This window comes from Rana temporaria, chromosome 3 (genome assembly GCF_905171775.1).
Source record: "Rana temporaria chromosome 3, aRanTem1.1, whole genome shotgun sequence".
NCBI lineage: Eukaryota > Metazoa > Chordata > Amphibia > Anura > Ranidae > Rana > Rana temporaria.
Window position 1 is genome coordinate 465881458 of NC_053491.1, and position 15937 is coordinate 465897394.

The window sequence follows — 15937 nt, forward strand, 5'->3', positions numbered from 1 at the left end:
CCTCATAAAGCAGGGGTAAGTCATGTTAAGGTATGGACGTTGGAAACGTCGGAACAGCCGTCGTATTTACGCGTCGAATATGTAAATGAGCAAGATATGCCGATTCACGTACGTACTTACGCCCGTCGCAGGAATCTACGCCGTTTACGTAAGGCGTACGTCCGGCCTAAGTTTACCCCTCATAAAGCAGGGGTAAGTCATGTTGAGGTATGGACGTCGGAAACGTCGGAACAGCCATCGTATTTTACGTTGTTTACATAAGTCGTACGTGAATGGGGCTGGGCGTAAGTTACGTTCACGTCGTACGCATTGAGCCGTCGTATCTTAGGGACTATATGCGACGTGATCCTGAGCATGCGCCGTTCATACGGCCATGCATTTACATGGGGTCACGATTCATTTTAATACAACACGGCCACTACCTGCCTACTTTGAATTAGGCGGGCTTACGCCGGCCTATTTACGTTACGCTGGCGTAAATATGGGAGCAAGTGCTTTGTGAATACTCAGCTTGCCTCTCAATGTTACGTTGGCGTAGCGCATATGAGATGCGCTACGCCGGTGTAGTGTCACAGTCTGCTGCCTATCGTAGAATGCTGCGGAAGTCACGTGGCGGCCAACTGCGCATGCGCAATGCGTTCCAAACGCAAGTGTGATGCCTTCCAATAAATTTACGACAGTACACACCAGCGAACCCGGCATTCAGGGCGACGTGGAATTAGAGGAAAGTGGCCAGTCGGCCTCCTGGCTCTTTTTTTAACATCCTCCAATCCACGGGGATGTTAAGGAAAGAGCCTGGATGCCGACCGAGGTTTCACTGGTGTGTACTGTCGTGAATCCATTGGAACGCATCGCACTTGCGTTTGGAATGCATCGCGCATGCGCAGTTGACCGCCACGTGACTTCCACAGCATTCTACGATAGGCAGCAGAATGTGACAATACACCGGCACAAAGATACGACAATGTACCTGAATCTGGCCCAATGTTTACACAATGTTTATGTTTGTTTTATGTTTATTTATGATTATTTTTATGTTTGTTTTGTGTTTACCATTTGTTCACTGGTAGTGTCAGCTGCTCACATTTACAGTGCAGAATTTTCTTGTATTTTGTTACTTCTCTCTGTAAACACGAAAGCGACGTCACTTCCGGTTTACTCGGCTGCCAATGGCGCCGTTTTTAAAAAAAATACAGTATTCAGAATCACAGTTTAAGTGCAAAGGAGGGATTTTGTGTCTTATAGAACCCCGATCCCTCCACATAGAGTACCTGTCACCACCTATTACTGTCACAAGGGATGTTTACATTCCTTGTGACAGCAATAAAAGTGATCTTAAAATAAATAATAAAAAATGTAAAGCACCCCCGTCCCCGCGAGCTCACGCAGCAAAGAAAACGCATACGTAAGTCGCGCCCGCATATGTAAACGGTGCTCAAATCCCACATGTGAGGTCGTCAGAGCGAGAGCAATAATTCTAGCACTAGACCTCCTCTGTAACTCTAACCTGGTAACCGTAAAAAAAAAAAAAATTGAAGCGTCGCCTATTGAGATTTTTAGGTATCGTAGTTTGTGCGCCATTCCACAAGTGTGCGCAATTTTAAAGCGTGACATGTTTGGTATCCATTTACTCGGTGTAACATCATCTTTCACAATATACAAAAAAATTGGGTTAACTTTACTGTTTTTTTTTTTTTATTATTATTATTTATGAAATTGTATTTTTTCCCCAAAAGGTTGCGTTAAAAAAAACGCTGCACAAATACCGTGTGACATAAAATATTGCAACAATCGACATTTATTCTCTAGATTCTCTACTAAAAAATATATATATCTTGGGCCAGATTCACGTAGATCGCCGCATCTCTGCGGCGGCGTAACGTATCTCATTTACGTTACGCCGCTGCAAGTTTTACGGGCAAGTGCTTGATTCACAAAGCACTTGCCTGTAAAAGTTGCGGCGGCGTAGCGTCAATCCTCCGGCGCAAGCCCGCCTAATTCAAATGATCCGGGTAGGGGGCGTGGATCATTTAAATTAGGCGGGTTCCCGCGCCGATCGTACTGCGCATGCGCCGTCCCTAAAATTTTCCGACGTGCATTGCGCTAAATGACGTCGCAAGGACGTCATTGGTTTCAACGTTAACGTAAATGGCGTCCAGCGCCATTCACGGACGACTTACGCAAACGACGTAAAATTTTCAAATTTCGACGCGGGTACGACGGCCATACTTAACATTGCTACGCCACCTAGGGGGCAGCTTTATCTTTACGCCGCGTATCTCTTACGGAAACGTCAAAAATTTACTGCGACGGGCAAGCGTACGTTCGTGAATCGGCGTAACGACTCATTTGCATATTCTACGCCGACCGCAATGGAAGCGCCACCTAGCGGCCGGCCTGGAATTGCAGCCTAAGATCCGACGGTGTAAGTCACTTACACCTGTCGGATCTTAGGGAGATCTATGCGTAACCTGATTCTATGAATCAGGCGCATAGCTGCGACCGTCAGAACTCAGAGATACGACGGCGTATCAGGAGATACGCCGTCGTATCTCTTTCTGAATCCGGCCCATAATGTTTGGGGGTTCTAAGTAATTTTCTAGCAAAGAAATACGGATTTGAAACTTGTAAACACCAAGTGTCAAAAACAGGCTTATGCCGCGTACACACGATTGGACATTCCGACATCAAAACCGTGGATTTTTTTCCAACGGATTGCTCGCTCAAACCTGTTTTGCATACACACGGTCGCACATGTGTTGTTGGAAATTCCGAACGTCAAGAACGCGGTCACATACAACACTACGACGAGCCGAGAAAAATGAAGTTCAATGATCCCGAGCATCCGTCAAATTGATTCCGAGCATGCGTAGGATTTTTGTGCGTCGGAATTGCATACAGACGATCAAAATTTCCGACAAGAACTTTTGTTGTCGGAAAAATTGAGAACCAGCTCTCAAACATTTGTTGTTGGAAATTCCGACCGCAAATGTCCGATGGAGTGTAAACACGGTTCGGAATATCCGACCAAAAGCTCACATCGAACATTTGTTGTCAGAAATTCCAACCCTGTCAGCTTGGTAAAAATTATCATCAATACACATTTGGGTTTATTTACTAAAACTGCTAAACTACTAAATCGGCTTCCATTTTTTTTTTTGTCAAAGCTTAATTGAGCAAACTGAAGTTAGAAGTTGATTGGCTACCATGCACAGCTTCACTGGATTTTGCACCGTGTAGTCTTAGTAAATCAACCGTATTGATATTTTAGGAGCCTTATTTATATGTACACTATGGGCCAGATTCTCAGAGACTTACGTCGGCGTATCAGTAGATACGCCGTCGCAAGTCCGAATCTGCGCCGTCGTAAATTTAAGCGTATTCTGGAAACCAGATACACTTAAATTAGGCTAAGATACGAGCGGCGTAAGTCTCCTACGCCGTCGTATCTTAGGGTGCATATTTACGCTGGCCGCTAGATGGCGCTTCCGTTGAGTTTGGCGTAGAATATGCAAATGACTAGATAAGCCGATTCACGAACGTACGTGCGCCCGTCGCAATTAGTTACGCCGTTTACGTTAGAGATACGCCGGCGTAAAGATGAGCTGGTCTCTAGGTGGCGCATCCCATGCAAAGTATGGACGTCGGAACAAGCGTATCTTTTTACATCGTTTGCGTAAGTCGTACGCGAATAGGGCTGTGCGTAAATTACGTTCACGTCACAGGCCTTAAGCCGACGTATTTTTGGGCGTAAATACGACTTGACACTGAGCATGCGCCGTTCGTTCGGCCATGCATCTACATGGGGTCAAGCCTCATTTAAATACAACACGCCCCCTACAGCCTACTTTGAATTACGCGCGCTTACGCCGGCCCATTTACACTACACCGCCGTAACTTAGGAGGCAAGTGCTTTGTGAATACAGCACTTGCCTCTCTAAGTTGCGGCGGCGTAGCGTAAATACGGTACGCTAGGCCCGCGCAACGTAGATCGGCCGTACCTGAATCTAGGCCTATATGGTCAAATGCTTGTTGACACCTGACCATCACATCTTAATGAGCTTGATGGATGTTCCCAAGCCATGGGCATTATTACGGTATGTAGAACCCTCCCCTACTTTGTGGCTATAGCAGCCTCCACTTCTTCTGGGAAGACTTTTCACCAGATTTTGGAGTGTGCCTGGGGGAATTTGTGCCAGTTCAGCAAATTTGTGAGGTCAGGTACTCATGGTGGATGAGAAGACCGGGCTCACAATTGGTGTACCAGTTCATCCCAAAGGTGTTCAGTAGTATTGAGGTCGGGGCTCTGTGCAGGACACTCCAGTTCCTCCACACCAAACTCATCATACCATGTCTTTATAGAGCTGGCTTTGTACATGGGGGGGGGGGGGGGGGGGGGCACCCTGGTGTTTGCACCCTGGTCCAAAATGTGTTTGTATGTTGGGTTCACTGCCATATTATAAGCCTCCCTCTCATGCAGCCTTTGTGGATCATTCTCTGTATCTATGCAGGGTCTAGAGGATCAGCTATTGGGCAGCGTGGTGAAGAAGGAACGCCCGGAGCTCGAGGATCAGAAACAGTCGTTGGTCCTGAACATTGCTGCCGGGAAACGCAAATTGCAAGAACTGGAGGATGAAATTCTCAGGTGGGGATGTACATGGACGTGTCATCTCATCACATGCAGACGCAACATTCTGATCATCAGCATTTCTTATTGGTCATCCTACCTTATGTCTTCTGCAGTGCCATATAGACAAACACTGAGACAATCACATCTGTCACTATACCGACACACACTATTGTTATACATGTATATAGCTCTGACATATACCAGAATGCTGCACAGAGAACACTGAGGCAGTCACATCAGTATCTTCACCAGAGAAGCTTACACTCTAATGTCCCCCCACAGTCACACATTGTTATTATTATGCATTTATATAGCTTTAACATATGCAGTACCAGAGTGCTGTACAGAGAACACTGAGCCGGTCACAGCAGTCTCTGCACCAGAGAAGCTTGCACTCTAATATAATCACCACAGTCACTCATTATTAATATACATTTATATACAGTGGCGGCTGGTGCTCAAAATCTTTGGGGGGGGGGGCGAAAACGAAAAAATTTAAAAATTGCAGCCTCACTGTGCCCATCAAATGCAGCCACTGTGCCATCAATTGTCACCACTGTGCCATGCCATCCAACGAAGCCACTGTCCCATCAATTGTCACCACTGTGCCATGCCATCCAACGCAGCCACTGTGCCATGCTATCGAACACAGCAACTGTCCCATCAATTGTCACCACTGTGCCATGCCATCAAACGCAGCCACTGTGCCATCAATTGTCACCACTGTGCCATGCCATCAAACGCAGCCACTGTGCCCCTCAATTGTCGCCACTGTGCCAATTGTCACCACTGTGCCCTTTAATTGTCGCCACTGTGCCCATTGTTGCCACTGTGCATGTCACTGTGCCCTTTAATTGTTGCCACGGTGCCCATTGTCACCACTGTGCACTTTGTCACCACTGTGCCCATTGATGCCACTGTGCCCTTTGTCACCACTGTGCCCTTTGTCGCCTTTGTGCCCATTGTAGCCGCTGTGCCCTGTAAAATGCACTTGCCTTACTCCTTCCACGTACCTCGATGTCTTCTCCCGCCTTGGTGACGCTTCAGCCAATCAGGTTTCCGATAACCAGAATCGGGGAACCTGATTGGCTGAGACGGCTGTCAGTTTTATCCAAGGAACACACCCCCCATACGTTTCGAGGATTAGGCCCTGTACACACGATAGAACATGTCCGTTGAAAACAGTCCGCGGACCGTTTTCATTGACGCATGCGGGAGATTTCTGTCCGCTGGTTAGGTGTACTAACCAGCGGACATGTCGGACGGACGGGTTTCCAGCATGCTTTAAAACTTTTGTCTGCTGGAAACCCGTCTGCTAGGCTGTACACACGGTCGGATCTGTCCGCTGAAACTGGTCTGCGGACCAGTTTCAGCAGACATGTTCGGTCGTGTGTACAAGGCCTAAGACATCCGGGAGCCGAGGGCTGTACTCGGAAAGCCTATCAGAGCTGCTGGCTCTGATAGGCACTTCCGCACAGCCAACCAGCTGCCGTTATTCAGGTGGCCGGCGCTCAAGTTCCGGCCATCTCTTAATAGACCAGCGGCAGCTGGCAACAATAACATACATTCATGCAATGCATGAATGTATGTTATTAGACTCAGTGGCGGGCGAGAGCCAGAGGGGGGCGGCGCTCCAGCTCCCTCTATGGACGGACCGCCACTGTTTAAATAGCTCTGACATATGCCGCAGTACTGTACAGAGAACACTGAGCCAGTCCCATCAGTCTCTGCACCAGAGAATATTACCTTCTAATGCCCCACCACAGTCACACACTATTATTATTGTTACACATTAACGGTTTATACCTTTGACATATACCAGTAACTAGTTTTCCATTGGCTAAAACAAAAAACACTCAAGCCAGAAACTTCCCAAAAAAACACTTGGGGGGAAAAAAAATGCATCAAAGAAGCTAATAATGCTTTTGTGTGACCCTAGCCTTAGGATTTTGAGGTCCACATTACTTTAGTGGTTCAAAGTATGATCACATAAAACAATCAACGTGTCTCAGAGGCAAAAAGCACTCCTTTTCTTCTTAGAAATGTTATAGAAGGTGAAGTGGACACAGTAACATAAATTACCAGGTCTAAAAAAAATCTATCTTGCTTAATTATGGAAGATCAGTGAGTTGATATAACAGTGGTGGCAGCGACTGGTATTAGGGCTGAGTCCACTTAAAGGGGAACTCCAAGCAGGGCCGGGACTAGGGGTGGGCAGAAGGGGAAGCTGCCCTGGGTAGAGCGTGTATTGTAGAGATGGGGGTAGTTCCTTCTATTATAAGGCTGACAGGAGTAGTGACAGCGGCATCACTAACTCTGTCAGCCCAGCGCTGGAAGTGGCAAGGAGAGGAGGTGCGGGCTGTTCTCTCTCCTGTCTCCCCATAGGCTTGCACATAATGAAGAGGGGGCACAATTTGGCATCTTTGCCCTAGGCACTGGATGATCCCGACACTGACTCTAAGTATGTTTTTGTTTGTTTTTTTGTATATCTATATTGATCCAGCTTGGACCAATTTATGTGTTTCATCATATGCCATACCTCAGGATCCCTGTGGAGGTGGAGAATCCCTGTAGTAGACTATCTTCTGGGTCATAGTTAGTCAGGTTGAAAAAAGACACAAGTCCATCCAGTTCAACCACAAAAAAATAAACAAACAAAATAAAAAATACAGTACAATCCCATACACCCAACTCCATACCCACAGTTGATCCAGAGGAAGGCAACTAACCCCAGCAGAGCATGATCCAATTTTCTACAGCAGGGGAAAAAATTCCTTCCTGATCCCCCGAGAGGCAATCGGATTTACCCTGGATCAACTTTACCTACAAATCTGTCCTGTACTAAGTATCGTTCTGCTACATAGTGAACACATGAGATCAATTGGAAGGAAAAAACCCAATCACTGCACATCAACAAGACCGGAATTTACTATAAGTGAAAGTGGCTTCAGCCCAGCTCTAGCCAAGCCACGCTCCTGATGAATTAGGTCTCTATGACTAAACCTCCCGGGTGGGGCGAAACATGTCAGAGACGTGCCTCAGACAGAGCCTGGCTGAATCCGCTTTCATTTATAGTACATTCAGGTTTTGTTGGTGTGCAGCAATTATTTTTCTTTCCATCCTATGACTTTATGCATGAAGCCAGTATGGGCTCTTTCCATGGCGGTATCCCCCCCTTAACTAGGCTGAAAAATAGATACACTTACTGAAGTGTCTGTAGACTTGAGGCTTTTCGCCGGAATAACGGATTGATCCGATAAATGAGCTGAAGTACTGGTTCTGTAATGTTTAGGGATACTCCACTCTTTGCTGTATTTTCTCCTGAACTGGAGGCTTCTGGCCTGCACTTCTTCTCTGACTGTGTTTTTATCTGTTCTGCCAGGAACTGTGTATAGTCTAGACTGGCTTAAACAGGAAGTACAATCCCTTATAAGGGCCTGATCAGACTGAAGCCCATTGGTTGAGAGCTGTGTATCATAGAGACTGACCTGTAGTATAACACAACACAATAAGGTCTTGTCTAGCACTTTAGTCCTCCCGACTCTAATACACTCTGACTGAACATGAGATGGTAATACACTCTGACTGAACATGAGATGGCTGACTAAAACCTCTTAAAGCTATTACACACCTAATAAACGTATTATCAACCATAACAGTATAAATCACATCATAACTAGCTGAGTCCCTGCAGGGGAGACCCCACAAGCCGAGGGCCTCAATCTGACAGGGCCTGCAGCAAATACCTGTACTGGGACACCACAAACCCCACCACTAAACAGAAGTCGTCCTCGACGATTAAGGCACTGACGGATTGAGGAAACGAGGCATTTGTACACCAATGTCCGTTCCAGGTTCTTTGGGAAAAATAAACATATACGAACAGGATCATATGATAAGTCCTGAGGCATTATACACATAAATGTCCCTTGCAGGCTTATTAGATAAAGCAAGATCATTATTTTGTGCAGGGTAAGTGGTTATCTGGGTCCCAGACAGAATACATATATGTTAAACGTTATCACTCAGTTTTGAACAGTATATTATTGTTAGATCACACTTTTAAGACTGAGCAGGTTTTGGATTGGGCTGCCGGAGGCTTTCTACCCAATGCCTTGGCTACTGGGGCCCTTAGGCTATTAGCTCTTCTCCCCAGAACACACTTTAATATCTGCTAGACATTTTTATTCTATGCCTGAAGTACACAATTAGACATTTCTTAGAGGATACCCTTTTCTTTTTGTAGTGGAGGCCAGGGTGACAGCCACGGGTGCGGGGGCTGGTGGTAACAGTGGTGCAGGGCACGCCGCCGCACCCATGGGTTCCGTTTTAGGGTCAGGATGCTCCTCGGGGCTTGCCCCCTGCTCTATAACTTGAAGGGCTAGGCGCTTAAAGGCAGAAAAAGACATATTGGGGTTCTGTACAGCTAACATCTTTAATTGCGCCTTGTCCCATTTATTTTGGACCCCTTCTATGAATCTATCCATCAATAGTTTGTTACCCTGGTCAGGGGTGATATTGTCCAGTTTCTGGACTGCCTCCAGGGCATTCTGCAAGGCTACTGCATATGCCCTTAGTGTTTCCCCCGGCTTTTGTCGCCTCTCGTACAGCCTGAGGCGGACCTCTGAGGGTGAGTGGGACTCAAATACCTGATGTAATCCCTCGAAGATCTGATCTACTGTAGTCTTCTCAGAAGTGGGCCAGGTACGGACTTCCTCACGTGCAGGTCCCTGCAACTGTCCCATGAGCAACAGCACCTGTTGGTTAGGGGGGAGAGAGTAGAGAGAGAAAATGCTTTGGAAGCTCTCCTGGAAATCCTTGAGGGAAAAGGGATCCCTCTGTAGTTAGGCAACACAGGCTTCCCCAGGTAGAATGGGGGGGCCCCACTGTCATGACGTCGTACTGGAGGTGATTCCGGAGGGGTAGTTTGTGCAGGAGCCGCAAGAGGATCTGGTATATCACCTGCATCTGGTGATCTTGGGGCTGACATGTTGTAGCCTTGTTTGAGTGCGCTGTCACTTTAAGAAACTTTGAGAGCGCTGTCTTTGATTACGATGTCTTTGAGTGCGCTGTCACTTTAAGAAACTTTGAGTGCGCTGTCACTTTAAGAAACTTTGAGAGCGCTGTCTTTGAGAGCGCTGTCTTTGAGTGCGATGTCGCTGAGTGCGACGTCTTTGAGTGCGACGTCTTTGAGTGCGACGTCTTTGAGTGCGCTGTCTTTTATTGCCGGACACGTTGCTATGGCTGCGCCCGGCAGACTTTCTCCACTTAATAATGGCAGCTAACAGTCTTTCCTTCACCTCCCCCACCACTTGTATATGCGCCTCGCTGAGTAAATTACTTTCAATGACACAGTTCAGATTCTGGGGGGGGGGGCTTGCTTTAGTGGCTGAATGGTTAAGGCGTACACCCGTATCCTGTTCGTGACGCCAGAAAACGATGTGGTGACCGGGGAGGGTGAGCCCCACGGCCACACACATGCGCTTGATGGTTAGCTACTTGGTTCTTGGGGCTAGAAGCCCAGGGTCAGGTGGTATTAACCCTTAGTGAGGGCCAGATGGTATTAACCCTCTCTGTCACGTGACGCCACTGTAGTCTTGGAATATCCCGGGAAACTACAGCTCCGGGGGCCTCTGTATCCCCGCTAGTTAGGATGGTAATAACACAGTCCCCAACAGGGGTTAAAACAACGAAGGCTTTACTGGCATGAAGGCAGGTGTCAAAATCTTCACAGCGTTTAAACAGAGTGTCAAAATGTTCTGCAGGCAGTCTCTGGATCACACGGCTGATAATGCTTGAGCTTAGCTGATCATATATATATATACTCGGCTGCAAAAGCCGGATTAGTAATTCAGGGCCTATGCTTAACTAGGCTGAAAAATAGATACACTTACTGAAGTGTCTGTAGACTTGAGGCTTTTCGCCGGAATAACGGATTGATCCGATAAATGAGCTGAAGTACTGGTTCTGTAATGTTTAGGGATACTCCACTCTTTGCTGTATTTTCTCCTGAACTGGAGGCTTCTGGCCTGCACTTCTCTGACTGTGTTTTACTCTGTTCTGCCAGGAACTGTGTATGCCAGGAACTGTGTATAGTCTAGACTGGCTTAAACAGGAAGTACAATCCCTTATAAGGGCCTGATCAGACTGAAGCCCATTGGTTGAGAGCTGTGTATCATAGAGACTGACCTGTAGTATAACACAACACAATAAGGTCTTGTCTAGCACTAGTCCTCCCGACTCTAATACACTCTGACTGAACATGAGATGGTAATACACTGTGACTGAACATGAGATGGCTGACTAAAACCTTTTAAAGCTATACACACCTAATAAACGTATTATCAACCATAACAGTATAAATCACATCATAACTAGCTGAATCCCTGCAGGGGAGACCCCACAAGCCGAGGGCCTCAATCTGACAGGGCCTGCAGCAAATACCTGTACTGGGACACCACACAAGTGCTGGCTGTATGTTTGGGGATCCCATTAAGGGCCACCCTGTTAGTCAGAATCTTATGGGAATGCCTGTGGACAGCTAAGATTCCCATTTTATGGGACTAACAGGGTGCCCCCTAATAGGATCCCCAAACTTGAGCGGCACCTGAAGTTTTTCGTAGTTTATGGTCATGGGAGGTCACTTGCTTAGCATGAGTGCCATTCAGGGAATGCCTTGTAATTTTTTAAAAGAATGCAAAGCATTCTTTGATTGGATGAGGTATACATCAATCAATCATCAATCATGAGGTATACATCATTGTCCCACTTCTCCACCTTGTCCAATCAGAGAACACCTTACATTCACTAAGAAAAATTCAAGGTGTTCTCTGAATGGCACCCGTGCCAAGCAAGCAGTAGCGCAGCCACTCAGCACAAGATCTGGAAGACAGTGAGAATCACCATAGTAGCAGAGGCCACTTCAGTGATTCCCAGCTTCCACAGGTATCGGCCAGATATGTCATATACATGCATGCATTGATGCAAGCTGGAATTCAGTTTTAAAGGGGAAGTCCACCCTAACACTAAAATCTCTACATCTACAGACATCCACAATGTAAGACTAACCTACAGTATCTAGCCTTGTAAAGAAGAAATCAGTATTCATCAAGGGTCTCAAACTGGTGGCCCTCCAGCTGTTTGCAAAACTACAAGTCCCATCAGGCATTGCAAGGCTGAGGCCTCGTACTCACGACCAAACATGTCTGCTGAAACTGGTCCGCGGACCAGTTTCAGCGGACATGTTCGTTCGTGTGTAGGCAGTAACGTACAGAATTCCAGCAAACAATCGTCGGCCAGACCGTTTTCCAACGAACAACTGTTTCCTGGTCTTGCTTTAAAACAGTCTGCTGGAATCGTGTCCGTCAGACATGTTCGGTCGTCTGTACACAAAAGCAGCGTACAAAAACCCCGCGCATGCTCAGTCCAAATGAGGAGACGGGAGCGCTCGTTCAGGTAAAACTCGCGTTTCTTTGGGATATGGCACATTCGTCATTAGAAACCTTTTATTCTAGCAAGAGAACAATGTCTTAAAAAGGCGCACTAAACCACATTTTAAAGCCTCGTTTTCTTAATTCTTCTCTTGCTAGAATAACCCCGTTCTCTTGCTGATGCAATTTCAATAGAGTTGTCCCATACTGAAATGTCACATTTCTTGCTTGTGATGTAATCCTTTAATAATGTTTTCTATGCCAGACGTGTGTTTTGGTTGGTGGTCCTCCATAATTTAGAGTAGTCATTTTTGTAAAGGAATGTGCATTTTTTTTATTTTTTTTTTGTTTCTAGTTATGTCACCATTTAAACAATTTTTTTTTTACATGTTTTTTTAAATTAATTTTTTTTTTTGGTGTTTCATTAGAGAATATTAAACCATGTTGGCACACCAAATGTCCCCCCCCCCCCCAAGGAGTGTGTCCTTTGTAAATTACCCATTGTATATTTATTAAAGGTTTGCTGCCTAATAATCCCCACAGTATATCAAACAATAGGCATGTTTTCAAATGAAAGCAAAAGGCCTTTTATTCAGGCAAATGTCATCACAAAAAATAAAAAGAACGGCAGCACTAGAATAGATAGCAAACTATATGCAAACTTGCATTTCCAACATGGTGAAGGATAAACTTCCAAGCCTCAGGAGCCAAACACAAAAATATGAAGCAGCAGCACACAAACAAAGGAACCCAAACTGTGGTAGTACAAACAAGATGTCCTTTATGTGGAAGGAAATGGAAGGCAGAAAATCAACGTTTCCTCCTCTTTCCAGCCTTCCCTCCAGGCAGCCTTCCAGCGGATCGAACACGGGGTCTTGCAGGTGGGGTTGATGTGGCAGCAGGAGGATGGTGTTCCGCAAGCCGGGCTGGATCACATAGCCCAGTGTCTGGGGTCAGCAGGCCCCTCTGCATCCACCAAAGGACCTGGTTCATCAGGGCCTTTGCCAGTCTTCTCTGGTCCTCCTCCCCTTCATTTAAATCATGGGCCAATGAGGCACTGAAGGCCTCTGTGGGGTTGAGGGGGGCCCTCATGATGGCGCTTGCCTCCTGGATCATGCGGAGGCTTGCCTCCTCCACAGGCCTCAACTGCCTCCTTCGGCCTGATGGCCTCACCTGGGGGGGAGAAGACTGGCTGGTGGTGGTTCTCCTGGCCGGGTGGACCTGCTGCAGGCCACTGGGCCCAGCCTCCTCCTGGCTGCCACTGACCCCGGCCTCCTCCTGGCTGCCACTGACCCCGGCCTCCTCCTGGCTGCCACTGACCCCGGCCTCCTCCTGGCTGACAGACACCTGAGGATCTGCCACCTCCTGGCTGATCTCTTCTTCCTGTGTGGAAAAAAAAGGAATTTTTTTACAATTTCGCTAAATAAAACCACACTCATTTTCATGTTTTTCGTTTAGTATTTTCTGTTCATTATTACTTGAATACACTCTACTTCTGACCCCTGCAGTTGTCATCCCTGACACCTATTTGTCTGTACACCTTTTTGTTTGCTTTTTCCCAGCTTGGTTTTTTTTTTACAATATCTAATCATTAATCCACCAAGAATTATTTACGCCATAAATATAGAGGAAACTACTATACCTCCTCATCGAAGGGTGGCAGATCTGCATCTCTGTCAGCCAGGCCCTCTTCCTCCGACTCTGCAGGGCTGTGGTCATCTGGGGAATGTCCGCTGGAAGGTAGCATGGAGGAAAGGTTGGAAGAAAGACTGGACATCGTTTTCCTGCCTTCCATTTCGTCCCGCAAAAAAGCCATCTGTTTATAATACCACAGTTTGGGTTCCTTTGCTTGTCTTGCTGCTGCTCCCGATTTTTGGCTTTTATTAGCTTTGTATGCTCTCCTGTATGTGCTTCTGAGGTTGGCAAGTTTATCCTTCACCATGTTGGCAGTGCATCCTGGCACCCAAGTTTGCATATAATTTGCTAGCTCTTCTAGTGCTGCCGCTCGTACCTCTTTATTGCAATATAAAGAGTGCTTTGAATTCCACAGGATGGGCGTGTCCTGGTATTTTTGAAGTAAGGCCTCTATAGATTCCTTGCTTTGTAGGAGGTCCATTGTAATTTTTCCCAAATTATATTTCTTTTTGAGTCTAGATTACAAAAACATAAACCACAGAAAAATAAATATTCCAAAGGATCAGCGTTGACCTTGATCTAATATGTGTCTTCAAATTTATTACCTATATCTAATTACAAACACAGTCTCTCTTGTTTAAACAATGATTGGCAGCTCGGCCGCATTGCTTGTACCAAACATTGATTTGCTAGATGCAGAGCCATTGTTCACATTGCAGTAAATATTTTAAATATATAAAATTAAACAATGCTTACAAATGACAGTTTTCATCTAGGCACTCTTTCATGTGTAAATCTCATGCCCCTGACAATGGATGACATAAAAGACACTTCCTAATGACCTCTGTACAACCAACACTTGAACAATACTTTGCCTGATCTGAATACACCATTCAAAAACTTGTCAATGAGGTACAGCATTGTTCACATCTCTATTTTGTGAGGTGTCCAAAAGCATTTGGATACCAAAATAACATTGTGGTACCCCATAGACAGAATAGCTTAAAAAGGGTGCAACCAACAGCCCAAACCCCCATCCCATGTGTCTACATTTTCAAGGCCTCTGCTGATCACATTTTTAATTTCCTTACCTTCCTGTCTCTCGCTCCTCGTTTCTCACGCTCGCCTAATTACCGCGTAAGATGCGTAATCACGGCGTAAACCTTTTAAACACTCCGCGTATTTATGAAACCCCGCCCTCGTCACCTTTGCGAGGCCCCTAATCAATGAGTTTAGGAAATATGGCGTTAACTGTGTATGTTCTGGATGCGCTCGAAGATTCTCCGCGTAACCGACGTAAACACGTTGTTTGCATTCTCTACACTCCGCGTATGTATTAAACGCCGCCCTCTTCTCCGCCCATGGCGTAAGAATTCATCTTTTCCACGCCCATAATCTCTGTGGGAAAGGAAAGATGGCGATGTCACACGAGCGGGCACGATGCTCTCATGCCACAAGTGAAGGGACAGAGGCAGGGACGTCCCGATCAAGGAAAAGAAGATATAAAGCCACTAATATGCGGTTCCAGAAATGGTGGAGTTAGTTTACATCATGCGAAAGAAGGACTATGATGGTGAATTAGGGCCATACAAGACCCCTAACCGCCGAAAGGCACATATTATGGACAAGGTGGCGAGGAGAATGCAGAGGATGTTTGGGATCACCAGGTCCAAGGAACAGCTGAGGAAACGATGGTCAGACTTAAAATTGAGGGAGCCACATCAGATGAAGAAAATACTTAAAATTCTGCGTAAAAGTAAGTAAATATATATTGGGGTTGGGGGGGGGGGGGGGTGATTGTCTGCAATAATGTGTTGCCATGTATATTTCACCATCTGCCTCCTTGGCCTGCTTGTAATTTTAAAGACATGTTGTCATTTATTTTTTAGGACATAAATAACTACATATTTACAAACAGTGTTCTTAGTAAACAACGTAACATCACATAGTTTATCAGAAAGGCTCGGTTATTCCAGGAACAACACACCTGGACATGGCTCACTGGCCAAAAACTTTGTTTGTAAACATTGTGTAAAAGCTAGTTCTAGAAAAAAAAAGTATGAGAATGGGAAAGGCAAACAGGATACATTCTAAAAACAGTGGTACTAAAGCAGATGTTTTCACATCTGCAATGCAGAGCACCTGTGTCTCCACAAATAAAAAATGGGTTTTGGTAGGGTCTCCCAGAAATACAGTTTAGGGGGGACATCCATGTGTGTCACTTTGCTAAAAAGGGGCAGGA

The 15937-nt window shown here is 46.0% G+C and overlaps 1 protein-coding gene across 1 annotated transcript in view; it reads left to right on the forward strand.

Annotated features, from left to right (window-relative positions):
• DNAH2 (dynein axonemal heavy chain 2) overlaps positions 1-15937 on the forward strand; it is a 402999-nt gene that overhangs the window by 342481 nt on the left and 44581 nt on the right. The window contains exon 71 of the mRNA XM_040346833.1: positions 4512-4645. Within this exon, the coding sequence (XP_040202767.1) occupies positions 4512-4645 (134 nt within the window). The remainder of the gene's footprint in view (positions 1-4511; positions 4646-15937) is intronic.